Source organism: Aotus nancymaae, unplaced genomic scaffold, assembly GCF_030222135.1.
Source record: "Aotus nancymaae isolate 86718 unplaced genomic scaffold, 86718_ANA_hifiasm-v0.15.2.pri h1tg000011l, whole genome shotgun sequence".
In the NCBI taxonomy this organism is placed as follows: domain Eukaryota; kingdom Metazoa; phylum Chordata; class Mammalia; order Primates; family Aotidae; genus Aotus; species Aotus nancymaae.
The window spans coordinates 43,349,522-43,360,912 of record NW_026988422.1 but is presented as its reverse complement, the minus strand read 5'-3'; the positions used below and the strand labels follow the sequence as shown (position 1 = coordinate 43,360,912).

The following is an 11,391-nucleotide window of genomic DNA, read 5'->3' as shown; positions in this document are numbered from 1 at the left end:
CTCTCCCTCCTTCCCTCTGTAGATAGCTGTCACAGCTAACTCTTTCCCTTGGTATTTAAACTTGTAAATTCCTTACTGTCTGCTCATTGGGTACATTTTCTCATCAATCTTGCTTCTACCTCATTACTCATTAGAAACCTTACCTAATTGCCAGGTCTAATGGTTTATGTAATCCATGGTGGCCCCTGCTGCTTGCTCCCTGCAGGCAGGTGTGGTCCATTTTAGAACAGGCAACTCTAGTCCCCTGATGCTGAGCTCAGCCACAGAACCACTCAGTTAGGCTTAGGAAGTTAGTACCCAGTCCACATTAGTGCCCACCAAAGTGCTGCAATTGTATGGGCCCAGGCCCATCTTCTCTTCTTCATGAACTCACAATGCGCTTTGCTCCAAGTCCTCCAGACACAATGAGAATTAGGTCACCCTTCTCTTCAACCCTGAAAGCCACAAATTCCATACTATCCCTCTTTAGGACACTGTTCTTCATACTTCAATGTGCATGTGAATCACCTGGAAATCTTAAAATGCAGATTCTCATTCATCAGACATGGGGTGGGCATTTCTAACAAGCTCTCAGGTGATGCTAATACTGCTGGTTGTAGTACTGTGAGTGGCAAAACTTCTGGACATGCCTACTTTAATTACCTGTTTGGGCCCAGGCTTTACAGGTGAGTCTCCTCAACCTGTGAACTTCTCTAAGCTCTGAAACACATGAAAGCCTGTTTTAGCTCTCCACCAGGATGTAAAGGATAGCGCTGACCACAAGATCACAAATACATTCTCCATAAGAGGCTGGGAAAACTGCCACACCTTTTCTAAAAACCAAAAACATAAAACAGCTGATTTCTCAGTAGGCCAATGTGCCTCATTAACTGTATCATTCACCTGCCTAGGTTTGCTTTGTTTATCTGCTTCTTAACTTTTACTACTCCCTAGCATTCCATCCATGGTCCTTTTCTTTGTTCCCTGACTACTCAGTCCTTAAATTGTCACATTGATTCCCATGGTTTTCCCTCTTATAGAGAGGCTAACCACATCCACATCCCCAAATTCCAAGGTCTAAGGCCATACTGTAGATTCATGACTTAGAGGACAAACCAAGCTCATTTTCCCCCTAGATTATGCCCCTCTTCCCATATTCCCTAACTTGATTAATGGCACCACCATCCACCAAGCTAGGGACTTGGGATTGACCCTTGGCTTCTATTCACAATCTTTGTCCTCTCTGTTGATGCTCCCAAGGTGGATAACGGTGGATTTCTCCAGCTATTATGCCTTTCCCCTTCTTTTATCAACAACACTCTCCTTTTTCTTTGGGAAACTACCTGCATGTAGTCTTGCTAGGACTGCCAGGAGACCGGTACATGAGTCAGACTTTCTCCCCGACACTGAGATCTTGCGAAACAACATAAGGTCTGAAAACTGAAGCTGATCTATTCCAGTGGTGGCCTAAAGAGATCACTCCATCAGTTTCTGCTCTCTCTACCCACAGGACTTCTCTGACTTCTCTTTTTGGAGCTGGCTGTTAGACCGTCGTTTTGTAAATGGAACTTCCCCTGTCCTTCCAGTAAATTTGTATATTGGTTATGTGAACAAGTGTCTTCTCTGTGTTACTTATGCCCAAAGAATCCTAATCTATATACTACTACCATAATCTATACTCGACCTCTCCTTCTTCACTGCAAAGGTCCACTTCAGACTCTTCATTTTTCACCTGGGTGATTACAATGCCTCTCCTTAACTGGTCTCCCAACTTCCAGATTCTCCTCTTACAGTCACTCAAAAAATATTTTTTTGTATGTGGGCATTTGTATAGCAGTTTGCTAGAGTGCTAAGTGCCAAGGATCTCATAAAATAAACAGGCAAGATTTAGGTCCTCATATAGTATACAGTGGGAGGCAGATAATACTTAATCACACACAAAAAAATTATAGACCAAGGTAATGTGCTACAATGGAAAATACAGAGTGCTGTGAAACTAACAAGGGAACATGGTCCAATATGTGAGAAGAGGGTATCAATCAAGGAAGGCTTCCCCCTATGGACTAACCTTAATGCGAAGATGGGGATGCTAAGGAAGGGAGGAGGAAGATGGAGCTTTCCAGGCAGAGGGGATAGTAAGTGAAAACACCCTAAGATGAAAGGCTTAAGGAAGTCATAAAAGTGTAGAGGGGCGGGAACACAACAAAAAAGATGGAAAGTGGTCTCAAATGAGACTAGAAATGAAGCAGGGGTCAAATCATGCAGTGCCTTTTAGGAAATAGTAAGGATTGGGGTCCTTATTCTAAAATAAATGGTGAAAGCCAATAGGATTTTTTAAAAGAGATATGGTCTCACTATGTTACCCAGGCTGGCCTCTAACTGCTGGGCTCAAACGATCCTCCCTCCTCAGCCTCCTAAGTACCTGGGACTATAGGCACACACCACTACACCGGCCTAACTACAGGAGTTGAATCAAGTAAGTGGCATGAAGAAATTTGTGTGTGTTTTTAAGAGCATTATGCCTATCTGCCTCCAGTGTAGGGACTGGATATGGGAAGACCAGTTAGGGCAACAGTGACAACAGTAGTCCAATGAGAGGATGAGAGCCAAGATTCAGGATGGAGGAGTGAATGGATGCAAAGATAGTCTGCAACTAAAATCCGTAGGGCGTGGTGGATGAACTGGATGTGGACTGGTGGCAAGGAAGAGGGATTTATAAAAAGCTTATAGGCTAGAGGGATGGTTCTACCATATTCTGAGATATAGAGTATTGAGGACGATGTTTTTCAGGAAAGTAGGAGGAGGATCATGAATCCATTTGATGTATGACCAGCACATCAAGGAGAGATGCCTAGTATCAGGACATGTAGGTTGGTGCCACAGACAATTTGAGTAATGAATATATAGATAATCTTTGAAGTCCTGGATGTGAGTGAGATGGGGCTGAGGGGGGAGTCCAGAGGAGCTGAGAACAGGACTTTGATGAACTCCAGCATGTAAAGGCAGGTGGAAGAGGATGAACTGGCAGAGAAGAGGACACTGAGAAAGATGAGGAAGGAAGGAACCAGGCGAGTGCAGTCCTTTCGGTCCTGCTGTACCATGCACTTGCTCATGACCCTCCCTTGTGCTATTAGCCCCTCCTCCTCTGATGACTTTCAGTCTCCAGAGCATGGCCTACAAGGCCAATCATAAGGTGGCCCCAATAAACTTTGGTCATTTATTTCCATTTTCACTCCCCATTCCCAATATCCTGGAATTCAGACACTGCTCACTTCAACACGGTTCTTCCCCTTTCTTCTTTTTTAAGAAAGTCTAATGTTACCTCTTGGTCAAAGCCTTCATCAGAAAGTTAGTCACCTCCAAATGATTTCATTCACATTTTTAAGACAATATTTAGCATGCTGTAATATACTGTGTTTGCCTATGGCTGTAAGCTTATTTGGGCTGGGTTTCATATCTCATTTATTGTTTCCTAAAACTGAGCACAATCTTAGAAGATTGTGTTTGCTAAATAAATTAATGCATGATAATTATATTTTTGTCTTGATTGACAAAATTAAGACAAAATCAGTCTAGATTAATCTGGGGTTGATGGCTACCAAGAGGACATTTGGCAATATCTGGAGACATTTTTAGTTGTCACAGCTGAGAGAGGTGCTATTGGCATCTCTTAGGTAGAGGCTAGGGATGCTGCTGAACATCCTACAATGCACAGGTGGCCCTTGCAACAAAGAATTATCTAGCTCAAAAAGTCCATGATACTGAGGCTGAGAAACCCAGTTTTGGTTTGCCACCTTAAACGTTCTTCTATTTATACTGTAAATTTCCTGTAGGATTTTTTTTTTTTTCTGAATGAAATAAGTACTCCAAGTACTAATATCATTGATTCTAAGACCTACAAATGTATTGTCATTTAGAGCAGTGTTTCTCAAATTTGTGCATCAGAATCACCAGGAGGGCTTGTTAAAACATAGGAGCCTGGGCCCCACCACAGGAGTTTCAGTAGATGAGGAGTATCCTATGCACTGCAGTCCTGATAATTTGTATCTCTCAAGGTTTCCAGGTTGCTGCTGCTGGTCCAGTGTCCATACTCTGTGAACCACTGCTTTAGAGAAGAGCCCAGGGTTAGTTAACCTGAGCGTTTATCACACTTTTCCCCATGAGAGGCCATCCCCAGAAACTTGAGATGCAACTTCCCTAGGCAGCCGTGCCTTTCTTTTCCCTGTGTCTCCCAGCCAGGTAGCTGGAGCTGCATCTGTGGTAATTGCCAGGCTGGCAGCACTTTAGACCCAAAACACACCACATTCCTGAGAACAGATGAAGGCTGCCAGCAGAGCAAGGTACCAATCCCTTCCCCACATTTATCAGCCAGTAGGGGCCTGAGTGAGGTCCAGGCCCTTGGAAATGAGGTAATACCTAAAGAAGATCCATATCCTAGCTCCTCAGAGCACCTGTATCAAAATCACTGATGGGGTTTAGAGTCATGGGCCCATCCTCAGTACTGAGTGTCAGCCAGAGAATCTGCATTTTATGAAGCTCTTGACATCAGTGGTTCTCAAAGTGTGGTCCTGGGACCAGCATCATCATCACCACCGGCGAACCCGTTAGAGATACAAATTCTTGGGCACTTCCCCAGAAGTATCTGAAACACTGGGCTTGAGACCTCCTCACTTGTATTTTAACATGCCCTCTATGAATTCTGTTAGCTCAAGTTTGAGAACTATTGGTTTAAATTAGTCTACCTCTCAAGTTTAAGATGTCTGGATGTAGACTTTTGGATTTTTCCTTCACTTCAGGCTCTAGATTCCTTTCCTACCTGGATACGTCAAAAGCACCCACAGGGAGCAAAGCGCCCCCTGCTCCCCAAAAGGCCTGCCTGTGGAACATGTGTACACTACAAAAGAAAGAGTGAATGAACTTCGTTGAATCTGGTCATTTGTTTGCATGCCAGTCCTGTTTATCTGGCCGGACAGTGGTCCCTTAGGAGGTCGACCTGGCACTCTCCGAAACCCGAAGCCCCAGGCCGTTCAACCTGGGAGATTCAGTGTCTTGCCTTTGTGGAGGTTGCTGGGCTGACGTCCCGCCCCGCGCTCCTGCGTAAACACGCGGTTCCCTTGGCAACACTGGAACCCACGTCAAAGGTTCCGCTGGCTCCCCGGCTACCGCCATGCCTCCGGCCGAGCCCGACTCCCCGCAGCGGCCGCTAACCCCCGGCCCCGAGCCAGCTCTCCGGCTGAGCGGCCGCCGCCCCCACTACGGGATGAGCAGATCCACGGCCGCCACGGGGCCCCATGGAGGAGCAGCCGCTGCCGCCGCCGCCGGCCCGTCCACCAGCGAGCATGGCCTTCCTGGGCAACCCGCCCCCCGGCGCCCCCTCAGCGGCCGGCTCGCCTGGCGGGACTTCCTCCGCGGCGACGGCGGCCGTGCTCTCCTTCAGCACCGTGGCGGCCGCGGGGGCCGCGGGGCTGGGGAACCTGAGCGACGCGAGCGGGGGCGGCACCGCTCGCGGCGGCCTCGGCGAGTCCGGGGCGGCGCGGGAGGCTGGGGCGGCGGTGAGGCCGCCGCTAGGCCCGGAGGCGGCGCTGCTGCTGTCGCACGGAGCGGCGGTGGCCGCCCAGGCGCTCGTCCTCCTGCTCATCTTCCTGGTGTCTAGCCTGGGCAACTGCGCGGTGATGAGCGTCATTGTAAAGCACCGGCAGCTCCGCACCGTAACCAACGCCTTCATCCTGTCGCTGTCCCTGTCGGATCTGCTCACGGCGCTGCTCTGCCTCCCCGCCGCCTTCCTGGACCTCTTCACACCGCCCGGGGGCTCGGCGCTTGCCGCCGCCGCGGGGCCCTGGCGCGGCTTCTGCGCAACCAGCCGCTTCTTCAGCTCGTGCTTCGGCATCGTGTCCACGTTCAGCGTGGCGCTCATCTCACTGGACCGCTACTGCGCCATCGTGCGGCCGCCGCGGGAAAAGATCGGCCGCCGCCGCGCGCTGCAGCTGCTGGCGGGCGCCTGGCTGGCGGCCCTGGGCTTCTCCTTGCCCTGGGAGCTGCTCGGGGCGCCCCGGGAACTCGCGGCGGCGCAGAGCTTCCACAGCTGCCTCTACCGGACCTCCCCCGACCCCGCACAGCTGGGCGCGGCCTACAGCGTGGGGCTGGTGGTGGCCTGCTACCTGCTGCCCTTCCTACTCATGTGCTTCTGCCACTACCACATCTGCAAGACAGTGCGCCTGACGGACGTGCGTGTGCGGCCCGTGACCACCTACGCGCGCGTGCTGCGCTTCTTCAGCGAGGTGCGCACAGCCACCACTGTGCTCATCATGATCGTTTTCGTCATCTGCTGCTGGGGGCCCTACTGCTTTCTGGTGCTGCTGGCCGCCGCCCGGCAGGCCCAAGCCGCGCAGGCCCCCTCGCTCCTCAACGTGGTAGCCGTCTGGCTGACCTGGGCCAATGGGGCCATCAATCCTGTCATCTACGCCATCCGCAACCCTAACATTTCGATGCTCCTAGGGCGCAACCGCGAGGAGGGCTACCGGACTAGGAATGTGGACGCTTTCCTGCCTAGCCAGGGTCCGGGTCTGCAAGCCACAAGCCGCAATCGCCTTCGAAACTGCTATGCCAACCGGCTGGGGGCCTGCAGCAGGATGTCCTCTTCCACCCCGGCCAGCGGGGTGGGAGGGGACATGGCCTTGTGGGCCCGCAAAAATCCAGTTGTACTTTTCTGCAGAGAGGGACCACCAGAGCCTGTGACTGCAGTGGCCAAACAGCCTAAATTTGAAGGTGGGGATACCAGCCTCTAAGGCGGTTGGGATGACCAGCTTATGAAGGCAAATTTCCACTCGCGTCATTTAATGATAGAGGATTCTGGGGAGAATCGTGGATTTCATAAAGCCAAACATTTAAAGCTAGAGACTGGGGGAGGCTTACCACTTTCCCCCAACATAGCATAAAAGACAATATCCCTTTCTTCAAAAGTGCCAAAAGTAATGTAAAATGCAAAAGTTAAAACAATCTAAAGCCACATAACCAAACATTGTGAACTGTAAGTGCCAAAAATGACAAAAATAACATTCACAATCACTGAAAACCTCATACTATAGGACCACCCTGTGAAACAAACAAAATATTGAATGCAACTAGTATTGTTCAGCTACATAGAGTATCAGGAATGAATGGAGACCCTAAGAGCTGCTTGAAAGCCCCTCTAAATCACTATCATCCAGCAAAACTTTAGATTCTAGAGCTTGTGTTTCTGACATGCTTTGGGTGCTTAGATTGGGAGTGGAAAAGTCTTATCCCTACTCACATTGCTGCACTTTCTCACCCCTGATAACCTTTGTGGGAAATTTTAAATTCATAATCCATTTAAAATCATTTCAGGATTTTGAAAAGGTGGTTATTATTAGGTAAAATTCAACCATCTGAAGGGCAAATAGAGGTATGAACATAAAGAAATGTGTCTTTTAAATGTTTTCCAAGATTATATGTAAAAATTAACGTTCCTTCCACCCGCATCATACCACCAAAATGATCTGCCTTGGAAAACTTTGAAGCTTTATCCTTACTCTAACCTGCTACTTTTATTTCTGATAAATTTTGGGATGTTGCTCTCAGAAGGCTTTCACATTAAAAAAAATTTTTCATTGTAGAAAATATTTGAATTTTGAGGTAAATATGATTTTTGAATACAGCCAAAAATGTAACTTGAAGTCAAGTTGATTGAATAAGGTGAGTGATGGCACTTTATTTAAATTATTATTATTTTTTAAATGAGACCTCTATAAAGCAACAAAATTGGCTTTCCTATGTGGTTTTAGCCAACTGAAAATGGTTCCAAAGAGGAACTCTAAAAATATTTTGAGAAGCAGCCTCTTGGAATTAACATAGACTTTTCCAAGAAGATCCTAATCTACTTTTAGAAATTTGGTATATTTTGTGTTTTTTAAAATAGCTGATGGTTGCTTTATAGCTATGACTTGTCTAAGATAATGTAGGTGTGGGACTATATGTAATAGAGTATTAAAACACAGGCCTAAAGTTGGAAAAGAACTTCAAGCAAACTGAAAATATCTTCAGAAATTTACAAATCAATGATGCTTTAAAAATTTCTATCTTATCAGAAAAGGTGGTTTTTTTTACAATAATTCAAAAGCATAATTCAGGATTTGTGTATGTGAACTTTCTCATGTTAAATATGACTACACAAAGAATCATTTACTCAGAACTTTTTTAAATGTTATTTTTTCCTATTTCTTTCCCTTCATCCTGCCCCTCTTTTCTTCAGTATTTCACGGCCTTAATTGAACAAGTTATTTACAGTTGATGTGAAAAGACATTAGCTGTCATTTGAGGATTTCAATATGAAATAGCCAGCATTTTCTTCTTGTAAAGTATTTAAATATATTTTTTAGTATTTCTTTGACAAATGGGTACATGTCATTATTTTGTAATCAAAGGTGGAAATACATGATTCATGTCAAAGCTAAAAATGTTTTAATTTTTTCTGCTTCTCAGGGTATCATCACAAATCAGAAGTTTATAAATTGTATGTATTTTGCTACACTCAATGTAGTACAAAGTAGGTGAAATAATCTCTCCTCTCTAGCCCTTACTTTATAAAGCATATATAGACTTCATGCAGGTGGACTAACAAAAACAGGTATCTGCAGTATTTGCCTGTTAAAGCCAAAAAACATTGTGTATTTTTTGGCACCAAGTCACTTTTGGGATTTAGGGAGAAATGATAATGTCTTCCAATTATAAAAGACATCATAGAATAGGAATTACTCTTGCGAACAAAGGTCAGAAAGAGAGAGATCTAGAGTAAGGAGCTGAGCATGTTGCAAAATAGTGTGTTGCCTGAGAAGAAGAATTGAAGAAAGGCATTGAAAAATAAATGTGATATAGAATAAACCTACCTGGTGAGTGAAGGGAAAATCTGAGAGATTGAAAGTGACAAGGTGATGGCACGAAAGACTTTAAGGAAGAAAAGGAATTCCAGCCCCACCTCTTCAGTGGTAGGAAGTTTTAGGAAAGGCATGGCTTGTGAAAGAGACCATTCTGTTAGTGGCTCTAAGAGTCATGGTAGGCAAGAATTGGAGGGGAAAAAGAGAAAGTCGTTCATAAATTACTGAACAATTTACAATGCTGTAAATTGTTTGTTTTTAATCCAAGGCTCTCCAACTATTTAGTGGTAGAACTAGGATTTGAACTACAATCTGTTTGGCCTCAAAACCCCATGTTTGTTTCTATCCCCACAGAAGTCTACAGGTAAGAAAACCAAGAATGATCAGTTACGGTACTGCCATCATTATCATCAGCATCACCGTCATCTACCATTTTTGTTTTCTACTTTTTATAAGGGCAACTTCCTGGGTACTAAGGCTACTAAAAAGTAGAAGCCACAGTACTCATCTGCAGAGGGCTTACAGCCTCAGCAAGGACCCTGTGGCTTTGTGACAACAATCAGCCATAACCAGTTTACTTGTGGAGAAGAAAAGGTGTAGCATTTTCAGAAGAGGCTGTCAAAGAAGAGAGATGAATTTGGAAGCAAGAGATATGTAGGTATAGATCAGCAACCCATTTGACCCAGTGTAAGTACTTAAACAATCAACACCTCAAAAGTTGAAGAAGGAATGATTCTCAAAATAGTCTAAGACTTTGACGTTTCCTCATGCTTACTATGAGTATGCAATTATAGTGACTTTGTGGAGAAAGGAGAAATAGAAGCTATGAAATATTGAAATGGATTAAATATTGAGTACTATGTAAAGGCCAGAAGGTAATCCTTCATATCTTATTCTGCTCCCAGTTTGGGTATTTCATTTAGGTGAAAATAATAACAGCAACAAGTAATACTCTGTATAGTAGGTGCATTAGCTCATATATCCTCAGAGCATTCTTATGAAGGCATGCTATATTATCACTGTCCCCATTTTGCAGGTGAGAAAACTGAGGCACAGAGGTGTTATGTGATCACACTGCTGGTAAGTGCTAAACATGAGATTTGTACCTGGCAGACTGGTGCTAGAAGTCCTCTCTTAACCACTATACTGTACTGCCTCTCTCTTTTGAAAAAGACAATGAGAAACCTGGAAAAGAGCCAAGGAAGATAAAGACAACTATCAAAGGGATGGAAAAACAGCATACAATTTAAAGGAAAGATTTTTTTTTTAATTTGGAAAACAACTATTTATGTGTGTTTAAATCTATCTATCTATCTATCTATCTATCTATCTATCTATCTATGAAGAAGTTCAGAGCTGTTATTTTCTGGAATAATTCCAACTCAGGATAACCCCAGTCATCCATCTTCCCCATTCCTGCTCCAGCGCATCTGAGCACCACTGGAAAAAAAAAATTATAGAGTCAGATCAGTTTGTACCCCCTGCAGTTAGAATCCACAGCCTTACCTGGCCCTGCCACCCTGCTGGCAATCTGAACATTTTCACTTGTCAACTCACTTCTGCCCACTTTTGTGACCCTTCAGACTTTCTCCACTGAAACATTTAGCCAACCTAACCTCTTGAAATAGGACTTTTGGTGCTACTTCTCCAAGAAAATAGAAGCCATCAGATACATATTTCTTCATATTTTAGCCACCAAACCTAACTAAACTGGATTTGTACTAGTTCTCAGCTCTATTTTCCATTTAAAATAAAGAAGTGTTCCCTTCTCCAGCCTCAGGAATTTCATGCTATCTATTATTTCTGTTTCCTGGTATCCTTAGCCTTCCCACTGAACCATATCCCTGCCATGAGCACTTAAGCATGCTCTAGTCTCTCACTTGAGAGGAAAAATTCCTATTCTTCCCTCCTTTTCTCTCCCTCAGCTCCTTCCCATCAGCCAACTCATCAAAATAATTGCCTGTACTTTTACAACTGATCTAAATCCTAGGCCACACTTTTAGTAGTGTAAGAAAGAAAGTCATTATTTTTTTACAACTCAGTATCTTATTCTGCCAGATGGCAAAACTTAAGACAGCATCTAGGTTCTAGGGGCTGGTTAGTGCCAATGCATTGGTGAGCCATAAGTACTGAGTTGTCATCCATTCATCCTGGCATCTGCCAAGACATCCATCAGTCTGTCTTTGGCTCTATATCCATGGGTTGCTGCAAGATTATCTCCACTGCAGTCCAAGAGGACACAGCTCAAATGACCACCTTAGAGCCCCTCTCCAAACACAAAAAAATCATTACTCCATCTCAGAACCATAGATAACTGTGACCACACCCATTACGAGGGGGGACACAGGCTGCTTTTTAAAAAAAACTTTTCAAACATTTTTGATTTTCAGTATGTTTTGATATTGTTGGTTCAAAAAATCAAAATTATATATAAAACATACATTGAGGTTTCACTGTATGAAATATTACTATTTTACTATTTACTGTAACTCCCGAGTAAGACAAAGTATGTCTCTTTGTC

The 11,391-nt window shown here is 44.7% G+C and overlaps 1 protein-coding gene across 7 annotated transcripts in view; it reads left to right on the top strand.

Annotated features, from left to right (window-relative positions):
• The first annotated feature begins 5,116 nt into the window (after positions 1 to 5,116).
• The window catches only part of GPR135 (G protein-coupled receptor 135), a 96,239-nt gene continuing 89,964 nt past the window's right edge, over positions 5,117 to 11,391 (top strand). For 6 of the 7 annotated variants that reach the window (XM_064374891.1, XM_064374888.1, XM_064374892.1 and 3 more), the window contains exon 1: positions 5,117 to 9,950. In XM_064374891.1, the coding sequence (XP_064230961.1) occupies positions 5,271 to 6,764 (1,494 nt within the window). In that variant the 5' untranslated portion in view covers positions 5,117 to 5,270 and the 3' untranslated portion in view covers positions 6,765 to 9,950. Of the gene's footprint in view, positions 9,951 to 10,043; positions 11,224 to 11,391 lie in introns of those variants that run through there. The other variant, XM_012462423.2, reaches the window with a different exon arrangement.